Consider the following 22,917-nt stretch of genomic DNA (forward strand, 5'->3'; position numbering starts at 1 on the left):
AGTCGCCCTTCTTGCGCACGCTAGTTCTGATCGTACGTATAGTACTCGGCAACTACGCAAGAATTATAGTATGTTTGCGTAAAGGGGAACAGAATCGACTGCTACAACGGTGCGCTCTAGGAATGTTCTGCACCACGGATTGCTCCATTTTCAACTGCTCCGTCATGAACTTTTTCACCAGCTGCTCTGTAATTTGGTAAGTTTCCTTCGCTGTCTTGTGCACACCATGGATTATTATATTATCTTGCATACTCCGACTCTGTAGATCCAAAATGCTTTCTGATATTTTGATGTTGTTTCCTTGGAGTTCAGTGTTCAGTTGTTTGAGATTATTAACCTCTAATCTCAGCGACGCGTTCTCTTGTTTGAGGACGTCGACCAAGATTGCTTCATGTCTTTCACATCTTCCGATAGTTGATTTAGCATGGCCAGCTTTAGAAGTTTGCTGTTCACGCCGTCCAACGCGTCTTTAATACTATGCATTTCAGTGGTAAGCAAACAGTCCTCCTCTGTGCCACTTGAGCCCAGTTCGCTTGAGAAGCACCAGCAGCTGCAGATCGAGGTGGGGCTGCACCTGGGGCAGGGTTACACGTGTAGCCCCGCCCCACACCTACTCTGATTGGTTCAATCGTCTTTCATTGACATACATCAGAGCCATATAGAGAGAGAGTTGCGACAACGGAAGTTCGAAATGTCTGGTTGTCACGTGATTCATGTAGACTTCAAATAGTTCCAGGAAGTTCGTTTGCAGCCAATTCAAACTGATAGAGAAGAGTGACAGAACTGCGATTTCTGGTAATTAGGAGTCAATAAATGCATTTTATTCTATATATTTATACAAAACACACCGACATATGTATGTAGCATGATTATGTACTTACAACGATGTTTTTAAAATATAAAATCAGGTAATTTCTGAGGATTAGTTACTGTTAGTTACCGTTATTTTAACGTTAAGTTGTAAAAACAGGGGTTGCTGTTGCCTTTTTATGTTACACATTATTCTTTTTTTCACTGATCTCATGTTAACTAATGTCATATTGATGACTTTATGACTTCCAGATAGTACAGACAGGCTGGTGACAGATGATTTTCAGCTCGCACCGCACAAGGGGTCAATTAACTATAAAGGGGGGGTGAAATGCTATTTCATGCATACTGAGTTTTTTACACTGTTAAAGAGTTGGATTCCCATGCTAAACATGGACAAAGTTTCAAAAATTAAGTTGTACGTTTGAAGGAGTATTTTTGTTCCAAAAAAACCTCTTCCGGTTTGTCACAAGTTTGGGAAAGTTTTTTTCGAGTATGGCTCTGTGTGACGTTAGATGGAGCGGAATTTCCTTATATGTGTCCTGAGGCACTTCTGCTGGAAGAGCACGCTCCCGTATAGCAGAGCACTGAGAGCACAACAGACTTCACTGATCAGAGCGAGAGTGTCGCCAAATGTCACAAAAGAAGTGTGTTTTTGGTTGCCAGGGCAAGACAACCCTGCACAGATTACCAAAAGAGAAACAGCATTAAGGGACCAGTGGATGGAGTTTATTTTTACAGAGCATCAACGGAGTTGTGCAAGTGTTTGTGTTTGTTCCCTGCATTTCGGATTGCACATCGTTTATTTCTTAAGGATGATGCAATCCCAACGAAAAAGGGTCACGATCGTGTGTTGGAACCGCAGGCGGTGAGTAAAACTGCTTCAAATATCTCTGTGTTGTTAACTTAGCTATCGGCGCGTAAGTGTCACAAGGTGACGATCTTTAGGGGCGGAACCAAAATTCGGGAAGTTTTCCGCCCGGACCGGAAAAACAGAACACCGGAACTTCCGGTAGCGCCGTAAGAGGGAAAATCAGGGAATTCGATGCACCTGTGCCTAGTTAGGGACAGCGGTTGGTGATTGGAGGATACGCTGGACAAGGCAGTACTTAAGGCCAAGTTATTTCACAGTCTGGGAGCTCTTTCTGGTGTGTGTGAAGCACTGTGTCGTGCCCGTCTTGGTGCGCTGCTGGTGGCTGTCTAACTCTCTCTCTCCCTCAGGCTGGAATTGTATGATTGTGAAGACATCGCGAACCTTAAAGGTTGAGAAGTGAACGGATTATACGGCGAATTGAGACGACGTGAAAAAGGGGATTGGAAGCGGCATTGATGTGAGTACTAAGAGCAAGCCGAAAGTGCCCTGTATATTGACCTGGCGTTGTGTAGATCTCCCCAGGAGGAGGAGGGCGGCCCTACCCCTAATATAGCGTGGTGGGAGAGCCGAAGGAATACTTATTGAAGTAGTCACAACGACGACATCACTAGCTAGGCCGCATATTCCATCGCCAGATCCGAACCAAGCGAAGTGAAGGAAGACGGGGGTCCTTTTCGTACACTGAGTGTGGTGGGTGAGTCTTCGTGCTGTGAAAACCTATAATTTTGACGTGGTGCTGTATATTGCTGTGGGTTGCTGTGTATTGCCGTGTGTCCTGTCAGATAAACCCCCGCCTTCACGCACTCCGTCGCGGGAGGATAAGGAGACTGCTGGTTCTAGCCTAGTTCAGTACAGTATATGTTGTGAGCGTGCTTCAGATCTCCGGAGATAGCACGGTACGCTGTGTTCAGCCCAGAGGTGGGAGCTATTCAAAGCAAACTAACTGTGCTTTGTGTCCAATCTGATACCTGTGGAGAGAAAAGGAAAGAGAGAGTGAGTAACACAAGGAGAAACAGAGGAAACCTGTACGTACAGTACGCTGTGTTCAGCCCAGAGGTGAGAGTCATTCAAAGCAAACTAACTGTGCTATTGTGCCCAAGTTGATACCTGTGGAGAGAAAAGGAGAGAGAGTGAATAACACGAGGAGGAATAGAGCGAACCCTGTACTTACAGTACGTTGTGTCCAGCCCAGAGGTGAAAGCCATCCAAAGCAGAGTAACTGTGTTTTGTGTCCAAGTTGATACCTGTAGAGAGAAAAGGAGAGAGAGTGGATAACGCGAGGAGAAATAGAGCGAAACCTGTACTTACAGTACGCTGTGTCCAGCCCAGAGGTGAAAGCCATTCAAAGCAAACTAACTGTGCTATTGTGCCCAAGTTGATACCTGTGGAGAGAAGAGGAGAGAGAGTGGGTAACACGAGGAGAGACCGAGGAAACCTGTACTTACGCCGCTGCCTGTGGAGAAAGAGAAAGCGAGTGAGCACCCAAGGAACGAACTGTGTGAACCAGTACTTACTGTGAGCTGCAATCAGCGAAGAGGTGAGAGCAAAACCAAGCCGAATTAACTGTGCCTTTGCGTCCCAGCCGTTGCCTGTGGAGGAAGAGAAAGAGAGTGAGCACCCCGAGAACGAACTGTGTGAACCAGTACTTACCGTGAGTTGTATTCAGCGAAGAGGAGGAAGAAGGAGGGCGCTACGGATACCTAAGACTCTGGCCGGGCCCCGAGTCCCACGCCCCGGATCCCCGTGGCCCCCTTGCTCCCTGACCTCTTCCCGGCCATAGCCCATCTGGAGGGCCGAGTCAGAGTTTAGTTTTAATTGCCCTTTCCCTATTCCCCAAGCTATTTTTAAATATTTAAATAAAGATTGTTTTGTCACTTACTTGTTCTCGTGTTGTTTGGCCATTGGGTTGGCTTTGAGGACCTCCTCGAGGTGGAAGTTGAGAAGGGGTGTGGCTTAGTCAAAGCATAGCCCGCCCCTTGGGTGTGACATAAGCACATCAAGTAAACAACATCCGATGTTGTCATCAAACTGCACTTTCCACATGTACAGCTTAAAAAAAAAAAAGAAGGACTTAAAGAAGAACTTAGCCATTTTCCAAAACCGCTAAGCAAATATATACAGTTTCAGTACATACCACATAGAGAAGCCTTTGCTGATGCTGCTCTTGTTAAATTTCAGCCTCTGGATCTGTGACACAGCTTCCACATGCTCTCAACTCAAAAGCCTACTGGCGCTCGTGATTCTTTAGCTCCGCCCACACGTCACGCCTCCAGACGGTCGTGTTTTTCCGGGAAAAATCGGTACAGACTATCTTTCTCTTATAAATGTAATAAAAATAAAGACTTTTTGGAGTTATGAAGGATGCAGTACTACTCTATAGGTACTCAAGATTAACAGGATATTGAGTGAAAACGATCATTTCACCCCCCCTATAAGCAGCAGTAATTAGCATGTTAAGTAAATGTAAAATGAAGCTTATTGTTTACAATTCATACAATTACATATAGTAATATAATTGTGTATTATAGATATTATTTATCTAATGTATAATTCTTACAATACTTATTCGTATACACACTATATTCAGGTTTAAAACAACTTAAGCATACTCATATATAAACATGTACACTGCCATTCAAAAGTAATGATGTAATTGTAATTATATATTATGAGATTACTTTTTCTTTGTATTTTTATTCAAATAAATGCAATTAACTATTTAAAGGAATTCATGAATACATTCCTAATAAATGTAATAGCATGACAAGCATTTTGTATGTGTCCTTTCTTTCATGTTGCTCTTGCATAGTCTACACCATGGTTTGCTGTGCTGCATGGGGATGCTCCACTCAGTCAGAGAAAGGTGTGCGAATGTATGGCTTCCCCGCTGACATGGAGAGGAGAAAATAATGGTTGGCTCAAGTCAGCAGGAGCAATCTAAATACAAATAAAAATTACAACAACAAAAAAAATTTGTGAGGTAATTATACTTACATTTATTTGCACTTTTTACATGGAAAATTACTTACTGGAAATAAGGAACAAGCAAAGCCTTGCAAAACCCAGTGAGATGAGACTCATGGTGAGACATTGGAGGGAGTCATTAGTGTTACCTATAACTGTGCATTTAACCACCATGTGATATGTACAGTATGTGGGTAGACAAAAAAAAAAAAAAGTTTTGTGTGGAAACTAAACTCAAGTTACTCTGCAGGCACATTTTGAGGCAAACCAATTTGTCATGACCAAAAAATTCAAGAGTAGGCTGAGACCAGATGCTATTCCCACAATCTTTGTGCATCGTCCTGTGGTCAAAAAGAGGAGGGCCCCTGCTCCACGATGCACCCTTAGACCTGTAGACATACAGCAAATCACTGCTGATCACAGCTATAGTATTACAGGTGATATATATAATAAGTACAAACTCGTACTAGTTGAAGTAATATTTCAAATTTTGAAGTGATGTGATATTTTCAATATTTAAAATTAGCGATACAATATATTCTGCCTCTATCAGTTTCAAAGGTTGAGGAAAAAAAGAATGAGGACACTCAGAGAAGGGAAAGCGACAGTGAAGAAATAGAGGACATGGCTAGAGAGGAGAGACAGGGACAGGTGACTCTACCCAGTCAGCATGCAGCAAGTCAGTCAGCAGCCAGTCAGCATTCCAGTGAACCATCAGCCAGTTACCTGGGTCTATTAAAAAAATTAAAGAGACAAGAAAAAATATCAAAAAATGCAAAGGCAGCACTAAGAAAAATAAAGAATGAAAATGCAGCTCTCAAAAAAAAGAATTAAAATTAGGGACAACATTTTAAAGAAATTTTTGTCAAAAGACCAAATTATGGCATTAGGAAGACGAACCACAAAAGGTATGAAATGGAGCAATGAAACAATTAAGAAGGCATTAAAAATTTGCTTTGCAGCCGGTCCAACTGGTTACAAGACCCTACAGGAATTGCAGATTCCCTTGCCAGCGATCAGAACCCTGCAAAGAAGGATGGAATGTATCAAATTTGAGCCTGGTATATTGACAGAGGTATTTGATTTTTTAATACTGAAAGTAGATGGGTTGGCAGACCTTGAAAGGGAGTGTGTGCTGTCCTTGGATGAAATGGCAATCACTCCAAGTGTGGAGCTGCACATGCTGACAGTCAAACTCTATGGTGATGTCACTTTGCCAGGTCACACAGGAGTAGCAACACATGCTTGTGTGTTTTTGTTGGCTGGAAACACAACTCGCTGGAAACAAGTAGTGGCATATCATTACAGTGGCAATTCTACCAACGGAGCAGAATACAAGCCAATAATTACAGAATGAATAGAGAGGGCAGCATCCATAGGGCTACATGTGCTTGCTGTCACCACCGATATGGGTAGCCCTAACCAGGCCATGTGGAAATCCTTTGGGGTTCGACCACACCAAAACATCTGTGCCGCATCCAACAACACCAGATAGGTGTCTCCATTTCATGCCTGATGTCCCACATCTGGTGAAAAATCTAAAAAGTACCCTTGTCCGTGGACAGGTGTTAACAATTCCAGAGAATGTGGTTAACAAAGATAACCTACCTTCCAATGAGGTTTCAGTGGTCCCTATTAAGGACTTATTGTCCTTTCAAGAAGGGATGGCATTAAAAGTAGCTCCCCATCTATCAGCTGCAGCCATCGAGCCAAGCCACTTTGAAAAAATGAAGGTTGGTCCTGCTCTTAATGTAGTTAGTAAGGCAACAAGTGCTGGACTGAAGTATATGGTGCAGCAAGAAAACCGCCCTCTCTCCTGCCTGACCACAGCGTGGTTCCTGGAGCAAGTGGATCATTGGTTTGATCTCATGTCATCTCGCCATCCAATTACAACACTGAGCAGGGTCAAGATAGAGGAGTATGAAAAGGCCATAATCTTCCTACAGGATATCATCCATCTATTCTATGGGATGAAGATTGGTCATAAGGGAGTTTGGAAGCCTGTTCAAAAAGGGGGGATAATGGCAACCAAATCAGTTTTGGGCATACAGGAAGAGATGCTGACACGAGGACACAGGTTTGTGTTAACTTCAAGGTTCAGACAAGACTGTCTTGAAAATACATTCAGCTGTGTGAGGTCTAAAAATCCCATACCAACTCCAGTGGAATTCCATCATGCACTGAGAATCATATCAGTAGGGCAGTTCTTCACCACCATCACCTCTGGGAGCTACCAGGAAGATGACAGTAGCTTTTTGGCAGACTTCCTGGAAACAGTGAAACAAAACGTCACTCCATCAGTCAGAGAGGAACAGCTGATGGTGGAGAACAGAACAGCACCTGACCTCACAAAAACAGAGAAATGTATTCTCTTCCATCTCGCAGGCTACATTGTCCACAAAAGGACCCACTTTATATTAAGTGGCCTTAACTACTATGTACTTACATTTTAATTAATAATTTAGTATGATGTACTTATTCTGTACATACATGTTTTTACATTGTACTTATATTTATAATTACACTGTTGACCCATACTTTACACCTTGACCCACCCTTAAACTTACCCATACCTCCAACCCTCTCCCTAACCTTACCCCATACTTTTATGTAAGTACATAGTAGTTAAGGCCACCTAATATAAAGTGGGACCATCCAATTTGCCAGCATCTGTGGAAAATGCAAAACTGCAACACGGCAAACTGATGACAATCCAGCTGGAAATAACAGTATCTTACTAAACTTAAAAGAATTCAAGGCAGGTGCTCTTTGTCATCCCTCCCAAGAAGCCTATGACTTCACCCAACAAATTGAGAAACTATTTAGATCCAAGAGTAGTTCCTACCTCATGGAGCTCCCCAATGCAGTGGATGTGTTGGAGAAAGAAGCTCAGTCACTCTCCAGCAGGCTTCCATCATGCTGTGGAGTAGAGGGAAAAATCTCCAAAAGATTTATACCGCTGAGGTTGAGGATTGAGGCTAAAAAAATACGAAATGACAGAAAAAAACAACAATTAAACGATGGACATCTTGGAAGCAAGAGCCAATCTAAAAAGAGGAAAAGGACCAACAGTAGCCAAGCTTCAATAGCTGTTTGCTTTGGAGGAGCTGTTTGCGAGAAAGAAGCTCAGTCAGAAACCAGACTGAGCTTCTTTCTCCAACACATCCACTGCCTTCCAGCACCCAGCCAACACTAATCCTCCACCTACCAGTCCAGCACCCAGCCAACATCACTGACCCACAGCCTATAACATCTTTGGTCCTCACTGCAGTATGATTCCTTAAATTATATTTCATAATATGTATTTCATGTTTAGTTTAGTATGATTCCTTAAATAAAACAGCAGTACAATACCCATTTACCACACTACTTTATTACTGGTTTATTTGAAACATACCTTTTGTTTTCATTCTCACCATGGTCCCCTCAGTACTCCTGACCTGCATCATTACTGATGCTCCATCACAGAAAAGTCCTGTGGTGAAGAACCACTAATCCTTCACCTACCAGCACCCACAGTATGTTACATTTATACACTAACAAGTTTAAGTATACAATACAGTAATAAAAACATGTTAAGTATGATTACTTCTATAATACAGTAGTATTATATAATATAGACAAGTAATAGTCAATTGAATCACAATGCCTAATAACACTCCACCCATGTTTTTGCAAACTTAATTCACTCTAAATTTATATCAATAGGGTGCATTTTATTATTAAGAAATTTAATTATTTAATACGTGTAATAAGGAACAAACTTTATAACCTAATTTGTACCACTTCCACTCGACGCTGTCACAATATGAACATGTACTATATGAATATGAACTAATATGTAACGTTAGCTAACTTTCCCCACCCTGCAAAAAAATGTGTTTAGGCTCATTTTCTCATTTTACAATTAATAGGGTGTTCGTTACTAACTTTATTCAGCTCCAATCCTAGCCTAATCTGTTAGTTATCTGATAACATCCCTTAAATCTACTCATATAGTGATTAATAATCTACTAGAATGTTTTAATTTACAAGTTACTGTTATTTAGATGTACTTATAATATACAATGTTATTATTTAAACGTCTTACCTTTTAAAAGTGCGTCGCAAACAGTTTGTTCTGCTGCATCTCCACGGCGCGGCATCGGTTTGCTGCTACTTCCGGGAACTATTGAGAGGCTCCACAAGCCGCCATTGCTGTAAAAAAAACGTTCCATTGGAGTCAATGGAGTTGTCGCAACTCTCTCTCTATATGGCTCTGACTTACATGATAGGAAATGTGTGCGTAGTTGGTGTAGGACGGAGAATGCTGTTTAAAAAGCTAAAAACGCTGTACAGTTTTATAAAGCCTTCATAATGCACAAAAGAAGAAGAAAAAAGTTGCCCGTAAAATTAGCCTGTAACTCGCCATGTCCCTGAAATGATTGTTTTGTTAAATTAAGCTGATCTTTAGGCTAACATACGAATATAGTCAATTAATTGGCTTGATTATCCACAGTAAGACAATCAGGTCTTCAGAGAGAAGAAGGAATTATGAATTAAATAGTTTAAGAAAATTTGAATATTTCATATCAGCAGCATATCAGTATGAGAAAGGAAGATTAAAGAGGTGTATCATTTACTGTTTTAATTTATATAGCATGACAAGACAATTATTGTTACATATAATTATCCGTCATGCAGTTGATAAATGACACTGCAATAGTCTAATGTGTCTGCCAATTCAAGTTTTATGAAACTTTTAATTTTCTTTACTACATTGCAAAACATAGACTTTTTCTCCCCTTTATTTCAGGAAAATATGCTGCTCCTCGTTATTTGAAAGTGAAGAAATGGATAAACTTTTATTTCTATCGGCCAGTGATGATTCTGAAAGGACATACCTGTGAACCATTGCTATAGTAACGAACACAGTTTCATGATAATTGTGCTCTTATTTTAGTGCAGTCTCACAGCCACTGTCAAATATTGAGATAAACTTTATAAAGTAATAGCATCTATTATATTAAATTGGTATCTTCTCCGATATCCGTTTTGTGACCATTGAGCCAATTCTGTTCAATTTCATTTCATTTTTCTTTTTCATTTATTTATTTTAGGACAGTGCACATTAATCAACATTACTGTAAATGTGCCAGTGTTAGCCAGCAGGCTAATTTTCAACTGTAGTCCATTGGCAAGATGTTATACTAGGCACAAGATAACTGAAAAATAACATATTAAGGCACACAACAATTGATATACAACAATAAAACATAATGCCATAGCACTGGCTACATTAAAACATAAAAACATATAACCATACAGCCATACAGCTGTTTGGAGTTTATAAAGAACCATGTATCCATCTATCTATCATACATATACCATAGGTTACAGGACAGTTAAAGTCAAGGTCAGGTTACAGGACAGTTAAAGTCAGACATACATTAATTATTATGAGAAGTGCTCACATTTTTGTATGCTCAAAAGCCAGACCTTAAGATGGTGAGTAAATGTATGGTAAGAGGTGGAATTTCTAATGTCCACTGGCAATTGGTTCCATAATTTAGAGGCTCTCACAGAAAAGCATAATTGGCCAAAGGAACTGGACTTAAGAGGGACTACACAGTCCCCTCTAAAGGCAGACCTTGTGGTTCTGCTGCTAGATGACTTCTGTTGTACAAAAGTGCAGAGTGGTGGAGGAGCCTTTCCATTAATAATCTTAAAAATTAGGCATGCATCACTGTATTTTAAAATATTTTCCCAACTAAGTAGGTTATATTTGTTAAGAATGTTACAATGATGGTAAAGTTTGGGTTTTTTGTCTAATACTTTAAGTGCTTGTTTATAAAGTGATAAAATAGGCCTTAGTGTTGTGCTACATACCTGGGTCCAGCTTGTTATACAATATGTTAGGTGAGGAATTATCATAGTATTCATGTATAGCTGTGCTACAGGTGTTGTCAAACAGTTCCTTATATACCTAAAATTCGCTAGGTTATATTTGGTTATTTGCACTACCTTTCTCACTTGAGGTTTAAATGATAGAGTCAAGAATAATGCCTAGATATTTAAAATTTGTAACTGTTTGAATGACCTCCCCAGACAAACAGACATTGGATTCACAATTAGATACAGTGTTGCTTTTACTAAAAAACATACAGACTTCTTAGCACTTAAAGTATTAGACTGTCTTCCAAGATGGCGGCGCGTCCACACGCAGCGGCTTGTCTCTGTCCCGACAGAACGGTGTTTTCGTGTTTTTTGTCTTGTGAGTCACAGTGTTTTTGCACGTTGTCGTTGCGTTTACCTGTCTGTAAGCGCAAATACAGTCGCGAGTTTCTGCTCGATGTCGGCAGAACCGCATTTTTACAGTTAAACTCCGCGCAAGCGGAACAGCTGCGGGATCTCGATCTGCTACGGAGGCCTTCACCACCATCGACCCCCACTACTACATCTCGCCCGCAGTGGAGGTGCCACAAGCGGCGTGAGAGGAAGCAGAAGAGGGGGAACCGCGGAGGTATCCGGGCTAGGCTAACGGCTAACCCACACAAGCCATCTGTCCCCACCATCGTACTGGCTAACGTACGCTCGTTGGACAATAAACTGGACTACATTCGTTTACTACGCTCAACTCAGAGGACTGTAAGAGACTGTTGTGTTTTTGTGTTCACGGAAACATGGCTCAACAACAGCGTTCCAGATGGCGCTATTCAGCTCGACCAGCTGACGTGCTATCGAGCGGACAGAGCTCTCATCGCGGGAGGAAAAACCCGCGACGGCGGGCTTTGTGTTTACATCAATGACGCGTGGTGCCGCGATACTGTTGTGATCAGCAAACACTGCTCAACCCTGGTGGAGTTTATGATTATTAAGTGCCGACCGTTCTATCTGCCGAGGGAATATACTGCTATACTGCTCATTTCAGTGTACATTCCCCCATTCAACATCACCAGCAACAGGAACGACGCACTTAATGAACTGTACCAACACATCAGTGGGCAGCAGACAGCACACCCGGATGCTTTTCTCATCATAGCTGGGGATTTCAACCATGCTGATTTAAAGAGTGTGTTTCCAAAAATACACCAACACATCAACTTTCCAACACGAGGTAATAACATTTTGGACTTTGTTTACACCACACAGAGATGAGCTTACAAAGCCCTCCCCCTCCCCCACCTAGGAGCCTCAGATCACATCACTGTTATGCTAATGCCTGCATACAGACCACTCATTAAAGTCGCCAAACCAGTTTACACACAGATTAAAGTGTGGCCAGAAGGATCATCAGAGATTCTTCAGGACTGCTTCAACACAACTGACTGGGACATGTTTAAACAGGCTGCCACATGCAATAACACCACTGACCTCCAGGAGTACTCAGAGACTGTTACTGCCTACATCAATAAGTGTATTGATGATGTAACGATCACAAAAACTATCACTGTCCGGGCCAACCAGAAGCCATGGATGACGGGGGAGGTCTACAGACTCCTGAAGACACGGAATGCTGCCTTCAGGGCTGGAGATGAGGTGGGCCTGAGAACAGCTAGGGCCAACCTGTCCCGTGGCATCAGAGAGGCTAAGAGACAGCACTCCAGGAGGATAGCCCATCAATTCAGCAACAGCAGAGACACTAGGAGCCTGTGGCAGGGGATACAGACCATTACGGACTACAAGCCCCCACCACGGACCTGTGACAACAACATCTCTCTGCTAAATGAGCTGAACACCTTCTTCGCTCGCTTTGAGCAACAAAACAGAACCACTGCACAGAAGACTCCACCTCCTCCCGGCGACCAGGTGATGACTCTGACCCCAGACAGCGTGAGGAGATCCTTCAGCAGGATCAATGCCCGCAAAGCTCCGAGTCCTGACAACATCCCTGGGCATGTACTGAAAGACTGTGCAGCAGAACTCACTGATGTCTTCACAGACATTTTTAACATCTCACTGAGTCAGGCTGTTGTTCCCACATGCTTTAAAACTACCACTATCATCCCAGTCCCGAAGAAGCCATCTCCATCCTGCTTCAATGACTACCGTCCTGTTGCACTTACCCCCATCCTCATGAAGTGCTTTGAACGGCTAGTCATGCACCACATCAAGTCTGCCCTCCCCCCCTCCCTGGACCCCTTCCAGTTTGCATATCGGTCCAACCGGTCGACCGATGATGCCATCTCCACTGCCGTCCACTCAGCACTCACCCGTCTGGAAAAAAAGGACTCTTATGTCAGAATGCTGTTCATAGACTTCAGTTCAGCATTCAACACAATCATCCCTCAACAGCTCATCTACAAGCTGAGTCAGCTGGGGCTCAACACTTCGCTGTGCAACTGGCTGTTGGACTTTCTGACTGGAAGACCTCAGGCAGTACGGGTCGGCAGCAACACATCCAGCACCATCACACTGAACACTGGGGCCCGCCAAGGATGTGTGCTGAGCCCTCTCCTCTTCACTCTGCTGACCCATGACTGCACACCGTCACACAGCTCCAACCTCTTCATTAAGTTTGCAGATGACACGACGGTGGTGGGTCTCATTAGCAACAAAGATGAGACAAACTACAGGAGTGAGGTGAGCCGCCTGGCTGGGTGGTGCAGTGACAACAATCTCTCTCTGAATGTGGATAAGACGAAGGAGATTGTTGTAGACTTCAGGAGAGCACACACTCAGCACGTTCCTCTGACCATCAACGGTGCGACTGTGGAGAGAGTGAGCAGCACTGGGTGTGCACATCACAGAGGACCTCTCCTGGACTGAAAACACCGCAGGACTGGCCAAGAAATCACAACAGTGTCTCTACTTTCTCCGCAAACTGAGGAGAGCCAGAGCCCCACCCCCCATCATGTACACCTTCTACAGAGGCACCATCGAGAGCATTCTGTCGAGCTACATCACTGTGTGGTATGGCACCTGCAACGCGTCCTGCCGAAAGACTCTACAACGCATGGTGAGAGCAGCTGAGAAGATCATTGGTGTCTCTCTACCCTCCCTCCAGGACATTTATGGAACACGTCTCACCCGCAAAGCCCTCTGCATCACAGGTGATCCCACTCACCCATCACACAGCTTCTTCAGTCTGCTGCCATCAGGGAGGAGACTGCGGAGTCTCCAGGCCAGGACCAGCAGACTGAAGGACAGCTTCATCCACCAGGCTGTCAGGAAGCTGAACTCCCTCCCGAACCTGCCCCCCCTCCCCTCTTCTTCCCCAGGCACCACTGAACTATGAACCCCCCCCCCCACTAATTATATGATGACATGCACGAGTCACTTGTGCAGCATTGGTCTGCTCACTCACCGCTCACTACCTCATTCGGCATGGAACTACCTCATCAGTCAGTTAAATAACTGCTCTTGGTCACTTGTCACTTTAATCAGACTTAAGATATTTTTAATAAGTGATTTTTTTTGCACTAAAAAATCTTTTAACTGCACTGTTGTTCACTTCACTGATTTGCACTATATCTGTCATTTACCTTGCGCTGCTTTATTTAACTTTATTTTTAACTTTTATTTTTATTATATGTCTTTTTTTATAATTCCCTTATTGTATAATTGTATCTACATTTTATATTTGATCTAGTTATTTTTTTAGGCTTTAATTTTAATGTTATCTGTATGCACCGGGGTCTGAGAGTAACGCAATTTCGATTCTCTGTATGTATGTACTGTAAATGAGGAATTGACAATAAAGCAGACTAGAAATTGAATTAACATTTGAGATCCAGCTGTGAGCCAGTAAGCCATTTTTGTACATGTACGATTGTGTCACTGAGCTTGGCAGAAGCTTGAGCTTTAGTTTTCGCATGAACATATATGACTGTATCATCAGCATACATCTGCACCTCACATCCAGTGCACACTAATGGCAGGTCATTTATGTAGATGCTGAACAGAATAGGACCCAGGACAGATCCCTGGGGTACACCCAGTTCGTTCCTCAAGGGTGGTGATGTCTCACCATTAACTCTCACATACTGAACTCTTTTTGACAGGTAAGATCTCATCCACTCAATAACACTGGTTGAGAAATTAAAATAAGACATGGACGAGCTGGAATGATTCGGGACATTCCACGTTTAATGTGGCTTAATGCATTAAAACAGTGTTTTTAAAAGACCAAACTCAGTAAACAAATTAATATAAAGCATTCTATTCACTGACAGGCAGATGAGTCTAGAATAAGAATGCAATGTGTTTAATTACTCCTCCCATAATTACTCCTCCCATAGAAAACCAACGTGGCGTAATGCATTAAAACGTGTTTCAAAAAGACCAAACTCAGTAAACATTTTTAACAACACATTTTATTTACAGACAAGCAGGTTATGGGTGGAAATTAAACGCTTTGTGTTCGTATTCTGTGCTCATATCTGCTTGTCTGTGAATAGAATGCTTTATTAATAATTTGTTTACTGAGTTTGGTCTTTTTAAAACACTGTTTTAATGCATAAAGTCACATACTTTCACGTTAAGCGTGCTTTTAGAATGTCCCAATTATTCATTTGTGAATAAATCTGGTTAAGAAGAGTCAATAAATCAGACATAGTGAGTCAAGTTAACAATAAAAAAACTGCATTATAGTGAAGGCTTTGTAAAACTGTACAGCGTTTTAAGTTTTTTAGAAGATTAAACCAATCAGAGTAGGTGTGGGCGAATTGAACAATTGAAAGTTTGGAGTCTTATATCGATGCATACTGCGACAAAATGGCAAAACCCGACAAGTACACTCAGCTGCAGATTGAGGCGGGGCTGCACCGGGGGCGGGGTTACACGTGCAGCCCCGCCTCAATCTGCAGCTGAGTGTACTTGTCGGGTTTTGCCATTTTGTCGCAGTATGCATCGATATAAGACTCCAAACTTTCAATTGTCTCTTGCTCAAACAATTCCAGTTTCTTATATTAAAATTATCTTATGTAAAAATTACAGATTGAATTGGGTAAATAACCTTTAAAGAGGAGTTTTGGCCTTAGCGGCGTCTCAGCATACCATCCCCCATGGCTTCAGATGACTTTGTGAAATTATAATCAGATGCTCTCAGACCTGTACGATTCACACAAGTCACCCAAACTGACGTGAGAAAAGCGGGAGGTGCCGAAAAGCGCGCTGTTTGCGTCCCTGAAGTCTGAAGCTTGAACCTGGGGATAAACTACCACATGTCAAGTGTCAAAAATGCAGCAAAAAAAAAAAAATCCTTGCATTATTTACCCCCCTTCATGACAAGCTAGCTAGCATGTTTATGGTTGGTACTATTTGATGCATAATATCGTTTGGTTTCATATGATACTGATATCTTCACTAACTAACGGAACTGTTAGTTTTAAAACAGAGCCTGCAGAGCTCTTAAAAAACCGTTGTCTCAGCAAATACACATTTTGTATACTCTTCGCACCACTGTTAACTATTAAAAACACTCAGCAGAACAAATGTATTTGAATTAATGATCTTCGGTCTCAGCCAGGCTTGAGGGGTCTGTTGAAGTGTTCGGCCCGCCGCTCATGACACACAGTTCGACTGTAACGGACGGTTTTTAATCCGTTGTTTGAACAGGTCAGGTGGTCCGAGAGCGGGCTCTCCAACTCAACAATGCACATATGCAAACCATGCTTAATCTAATTATGCTCTGATCAAAAGAATAAATTTAGTTTGATGTCCCGCTGCCTAATCACATTGTATTCATGTAAAAAGAATGGATTCAACTATAAATATAAACTAAAACGTTTACTTTAACTGAAAAAACTAATAATTTTAAGCTATTTCAACGAAAAAATACAAATTAAATGAACAACAGCAATGTTAGACTTTTTCAGTGTGACTGGAGCCTCCATCACGAGTACAATTCATGCCAACAGCCCGTAATATAACTGCATATTCAGCAAGAATTCATGTTAAACATATTTAGCTATGGCTTGATCAGGTTATAATGACTGCAATAGTCGAGCGGGATGTTAAAGGCTATATGAGTTTGTCTGTTTCTTTTACTGATAATTTTCGGGTTAAAGCATGATTTAAACAGATAAAGCACATTCACACGCAATTGCTTTAGCAATAATGCATTCAAACAAATGTAATCTTACAGTGCTACAACATTATCAGTAGGCTATTTGATTTTGAAATCTTGAGAGAAATTAATCGATCTGTTTCGATAAAATAAGTGACAAAAATGTACTGTTATTTTCCTCACAAACAAAATTTGCACAGCTGATGGACTAGTATTAACAAAAAATAAATAATAATAATAAATAATATATCATAAAAAATTATAATAAAATAAAATAAAGGTCTTTCCAGCATTAAGGTAATAACATCACAGTTTTTATCATCTTGTCTCAGTTATAAGTTTATAACTATATTAAAACTTGTTTTGAAAAATTTCTTTGTCATTTGAATATTGATTTTAAAATTGATTTAAATCATAAATCTGATTTTTTTTAGGCCATATGCTTTTGCCCAGCACTAAAAGCAAGTAAAGAAGGCTCCCTATAAAATCACTTATGTTGTCAGTTAATGAAGCTCTTTTTTACATCGTGTGTATTTTGTTGATTATAATGAAGGAACTTGAGTTTAATCGTTAGGATGTTTTATTTATCCATCCATTCTTTAGGGTTTCAAAGATTTAGCTAAATTGTGCAGGTTTAATTTATTCGTTTCTTGTTTTAGGCTAATTAGGCATAAATAATTGGAATGAAATTATACAGTGCTTCATGTTTAAACATGCGATAATTTTTTAATCAGTTTACAGACAAATGTCTTTTTTCCAAGAAGTTATCTGTCAAAATAAAGGACAGGTAATGAATAACAAAAATGCATGTTGTTTTATTAAAGGAATTTTAAAATATAAATTAAAATATAGGCATAATATATGAAAATATTGACATTACATATTAATCCATGTAGCCAACCCCCCTAAAATAGGCTACCACTTTTAATGCTACGATGCAAAGCAAACCACAATTTCTTTTGAATAATATAACACATAATTCATAAAATATAAATAATACTGTAAAGCTTTTAAATGTGTCAAATCTAAAATATGGTTTAATACCATGTAGATTAGAAAATATAATCACAGGTTCAGGCACAGGATTGACATTTATCCTGCTTGAATACGTTCTAATAAATGCATATAACTTCATAAGTACCAAACTTTTATCTGTGAATATTAAATATTTGAACTATAGTCTTTTTCTTTAATCTTCTGTGACTAAAGCAGTCAAATGTAACACATCAGTGAGGCAAAACTGACGTGTATTAGTGAAAATGTGCTTTGATGCGCTTGTTTGATAACTTGTGGTTAAAGCGCCACTCAGCGGTCAAAGGCTGAAAATGCACTTTACGCCGCCGAAGCCGCGGGGGCCTTTAGGCTGTCTACTAAGTGCAAGTATCTGATGCACTCCTCCCGAACCTTGTTGATAAAACATAATTGAAAACATTTGTAGACATCTCTTGCATGACAGTGCTACAGAAACACAACAAAGGGGAAAGACTATTGCCAGATATAGTGGCTATCTTATTGTTTGTGGGATTTATGAAAAAAAAATTAATAAATGTCTTTTAACACTTTCGCTAGGTATTTGAGCAAATTAAAACACAGTACTTACATTTCAATGTGAATTCCTCCACTGAACTCTCACCTGCCTTTGAATATAAGCACCGTCTTCATCTGTGTGCAAGTGATTCTGGGATAAGGCAGGGTGCAAAGTGCCCATCAGATGTACACTTCATTTTCCCGGGAAATAAAGGGCACATTTTAAGTCACCTGTGAAATTCGTCCGCTTATGTAGTGACATGGGCTGCATCCAAAATCTGTCTTTCTGTGTCAGTTAAACTAAAAATAAAGATGGCGTCTTAAAGTTGCGGTTGGTGGTCAGTTTGTGTGTTAATGTAAGTTGTCAATGTTTTTTAAACTTTTGATATAATTTCTACAAAGAAATAAATGTTGCAGTGATTAAATATTCACTTAGTTATCACCAAAGCTCTCTATATTTTGCTGTAGATCATTAAACCATTACACTGCCTCAGAAGTCTGACCGAAATCAGTTTCTTGAGGTGCTTTCGGACAAGAAAGTTTGGGACAGCCTTTGTCCCGCTGCTGCGACACAATCGCATTTCAAGTGCACCCTCCGAAGTCCATGCACTTCAGTTTGGGACACAGCTAGTGTCATGCACATGGAGACCCAAGAGAGAGAGAGTGAAGGGAGATGTTGAAGGGTGTGGCTATACATGCACTTCCCTTTCCTCTGATCTTTATTAGTTAAGACACTCAAATCTCCAAACTTGCAGCAGACTCTGAGCTCTACTGTACACCGTCTGGATTCACACATAGTTTCCTCATCAGCATCAGGATGTGGATTATTCTGTTGGGTCTCACCTCTGCACTACTGGCCTCCTCGAGATCAGAAAATACCACAGGTAAGAAGACTCTTCAGAGGAACATTACACATCTTTCTTTGAATTTTGACTGACGTTTACAGAGTATGAATGGAGCAGGGCTAAGTGTACCGATATCAAGTTGGTTCGATGTTTGACATTTGTCAGAGATTCAGCCTTTGAAATCTTCAGTTGTTCTTTAACAATTTAGCACAATAACAAGAAACATACTGTGTTCAAATTGCTTTCAAGTGTAGAAGAGAACACACAATGTGTTTTAATTGTTTTAATCTGCCTTAAGGTATTGTAACTGATAGACCTTACAGTGTAATCGTGCAGGATAGGGACATTAGGGGCAAAGTGTAAAATGAAGAGCAAAAGGCACAATTCTTCCATCTAAAAGCTTCACTAAAATATAAAGGGTGTCTTATTACTGGTTCATATAAGAACCTTTAGATGTTGGTTTTACTTACAGAACTATAGCATAACAAAAGGTATTGAAATTGAACAATTGAGAAAAAAAATTACAAAAATGCAAAGCATGACAAATATTGTTAGGAAGATATTGCACTTGTTTTGACCAAGTTTGACATTCTGAAGTTTAAATAAATTAATTTAGAATGCACACAGTTTGATATGTGAACTTAAATGGGTATGTCTTGTTACGTGTTCAAAGAACATTTGCAGCCATCTTTTATTATCATATGTTAAGTCAGGATGATGAAACCTATTGCATTAAATTTTAATCTGTTAACTCATTCATTTTTTTAAAAAAAAACATACAGTATTCCATCTCAACTTCAAAGGGTGTGTTCAGTTACTCATTGGTTTTATTTAAAAAAAAAAAAACTATAAGGCCGCACATGCTATTGAAATGTCAACAAATACATAAATCAATGTAAAGTAAATATGCTCTTTTATCTTAACTTCAAAAGGTGTGTCTTTTTACTGATTTCTAGAACAAAACCTTGATGGTGGTTTTAGCCACAAAACTATAATATAACACATACTATTGAAAATTAAACAAATAATTGATTAGTTTAAAAATAAATAATCTATCTCAGCTTCACAGGCTTGTCTTGTTACAGATTTCTTAAATAACATTTTCTAGTAGCTTTTATTGTCAAAAGCAATGCGTAACTCATGCTATTAACATTCAAGGATTGCTTACAAAACCTTCCAGAGTCCCCAGGATTACTGCCCCCTAGAGGAAGGTACTGCAGTTGTTTTGACTGAGTTTTAAATTTAAACCTTCAATAAATTCATTTAAAATGCATACAGTTTTCCATCTCAACTTCAAAAGATGTCTCTTGTTACCTTGGCCTAAAAGAGCATTTCCATGCAGGTTTTACCATCATTTGTAATTCAGGATACATGCTATTGAATTAAATTCAAATCTGTTAGTTAATAATAATTTAATTTAAAAAGTATTCAGTTTCCTTTTACAAATCCGAAGGGTGGGTATTATAACTGGTTCCCTAGAAGAACACATGGTGGTTTTAGCCACAGAACTATAATAGAACACACACACTATTGAAAATTAAACCAATACATAATTTAGTTTTAAAATAAATACCATCTTATATGGCAGCTACAAAGACCTTGTTACAGATTTAATAGAGGTTATTATGCACTGTTGTACATCTTCTCAATGATGACTCTAAACTTGAAGACATGAATGAAAGGTCTAGAAAAATTTGGTTAGCTGGTCTTACAGCAGCCAAAAAAATCATTGTTCAAGTTTGGGTTCCACCCCACAACTTAGCCCATAAGCATTGGCTGAATACATTCTTAGAGATTCATTTTCTTGAACTTTCTTCTGCCAAGATCAACGGCGCTACACCTCGGACTATACAAACATGGAGCAATGGAATCGCTAGAGTTCAGGACATTTTACTGAAAAGACACTAAGTGAACTGTTCTATAACACTGACTGTGCTACACTGATAGTTTTGTTGTATCCCATGTGGTAGGGGTGGGAGGGGGGTTGGGATGGGAGGGTGATGAATGTATTGCTATATATATCTGTACTGTCACAAAATCTCTTTTATATTGTTACCCAACAAGACAAGACAATAAAAAATTGAGTACAAAAAAAAAAAAAAAAAAGAAAAAAAAAAAATTGATGCCAAATTCATGCTATTGAAATTAAAAAAATTGCTTCCATAGAGTTTCCAGTATTACTGCCCCCTAGAGGAAGATAATGCAATTGTTTTTGACTGAGTTTGACATTAAAAGTTATACATTTTAAAACCAATAAAGTCTTCTATTTCAACTTCAAAAGCTGTGTCTTGTTCCTGATGTTACGTTCATGAATTTCTGTTCCCTTATTTGGTCACCTTCCTTTTCTTGTTTTGGTTGATTGATTGTTCCCCACCTGTCTCCAGTTCCCTTATTACCACCTAGGCTAGTGACAAATGGTCAAAAAGTGCTTTAATTTTTGAGATACCCCTACCGGAGGTAGAACTAAACCCAACAATGTTTTTCCTCATCTCTAAGGTCTCCCATATATGAAATGGATTCTTAGCTAAAAATGTTTTACTGCTAAGATTGTTAAATTAACAGATATTGTTATACACCCCAAAACCAATAAAGGACTAAAATATAGCCTGTCCGTATGAGAGTTAAGACATATAAACTAATGCAGATCAATCACACAAGCTCTGAGAGCTTTGAAACTTGACATGTTTGTAGTCAGGAAGTTGATTCAACTACTAGAAAAGACTGGATGTAAATATATTTATGTATGGAATAAATAGAGACATGTAAACACATACCTAAAATAAGCGGACATGCTCAAATGTAATATCTAAGCAGAATGTTTTCATTTACTTTGTGCTTGCTTTGCCTGGGATTATTATAGAAACAAATATGATGGCTTGTTGGAAAGGTGGGGTTGTGCTGAATCCAGCAATACCAAATATGTAAATATAGCATGACAAATAGGAGTGTTCTGTCACTCAATGTATGAGGTGTCAAAAATGAATGAAAATGGAACACTGACATAATTTAGTCTAAAGCCCATTATCAGTGGTGAGAAGAATGTTGACAAATTAATTGTTTCTGCAAAGTAACTTACATTAGGTAAGTGCTGATCTATACACAGTATATTATACAATTCATATGAAACACAGATGCAATTTAAGGTTAACATTGGAATGGAACACCTTTATTAAAATATCGTCGCTGTCGAGTGGAAACCTTCCCTTATGAAAATTAACCATGGTTTTACTACAAATAAAACCAAAAAACCATGGTTACTGTAGTTAAACCATGGTAACCACAAATTAACCATGGTTTTGCTATATTAACCATAGTTTAACCATGGTATTTGTAGTAAATCTGTGGTTTTACAAATGGCAGTCAATACGCCAAAAAACCATGGGTTACTACAGTTTTACTATAATAAAACCATGGTTATTTTTCGTAAGGGATTGCATGTCCAAATTTTGTCAATTTCATATTTTTTCACAAATCGATGCTATTGGTCAATCTATTATTTTTACAAATTATTAAACAATCTAAAATGTTGAAAATAGATTGAGAGCAAATCTCTTAACTCCATCGGACACTTCAATAGTCTGAGAATCCTCGTAACTCCACCTCTTCTTCACTCCGCGACAGGAACTTCCGCGGCATTTTGTGTCCTCAGGATTTAAAGTCGCAACGATTGAAGAATCCTCGTCGAGTGACACGTAAAGCAAGCTTTAACTCTGATTTTATCTGTGTTAAACTATGATATCAGTTATTGATGTATTTTAAAATGTCTACTTATTAATAGGCTTATTATTACTAGGCTTATTATACGTGTGCATTGAAGTTTTAAAATGTATCTAATTTCTAATTCCACTTGTATTGAATTAAATATTTTGGATACCAGCATTAAATTATTGTTTTTATTATTATTTTAC

The 22,917-nt window shown here is 39.6% G+C and overlaps 1 protein-coding gene and 1 long non-coding RNA gene across 3 annotated transcripts in view; one reads left to right on the forward strand and one right to left on the reverse strand.

Annotated features, from left to right (window-relative positions):
• Positions 1-4,759: 4,759 nt before the first annotated feature.
• On the reverse strand, positions 4,760-6,992 carry LOC113043665 (uncharacterized). Of its 2 annotated transcripts, XR_003275770.1 has the most exons (4): positions 6,803-6,992; positions 6,257-6,649; positions 5,766-6,174; positions 5,476-5,672 (listed from the first exon to the last, which is right to left on the reverse strand). It is a non-coding gene; the product is annotated as an uncharacterized LOC113043665 (long non-coding RNA). The 2 variants fall into 2 exon arrangements; XR_003275771.1 differs by lacking the exons at positions 6,257-6,649; positions 6,803-6,992 and adding an exon at positions 4,760-5,380 and having other exon boundaries at positions 5,549-5,672; positions 5,766-6,242.
• An 11,902-nt stretch (positions 6,993-18,894) lies between these two features.
• LOC113043661 (CD44 antigen-like) overlaps positions 18,895-22,917 on the forward strand; it is a 59,731-nt gene continuing 55,708 nt past the window's right edge. Inside the window, exon 1 of the mRNA XM_026203170.1 lies at positions 18,895-19,048. Coding sequence (XP_026058955.1) covers positions 18,982-19,048 — 67 coding nt within the window. The 5' untranslated portion in view covers positions 18,895-18,981. The remainder of the gene's footprint in view (positions 19,049-22,917) is intronic.

The sequence above is a fragment of the Carassius auratus genome, chromosome 25, assembly GCF_003368295.1.
Source record: "Carassius auratus strain Wakin chromosome 25, ASM336829v1, whole genome shotgun sequence".
Classification (NCBI taxonomy): domain Eukaryota; kingdom Metazoa; phylum Chordata; class Actinopteri; order Cypriniformes; family Cyprinidae; genus Carassius; species Carassius auratus.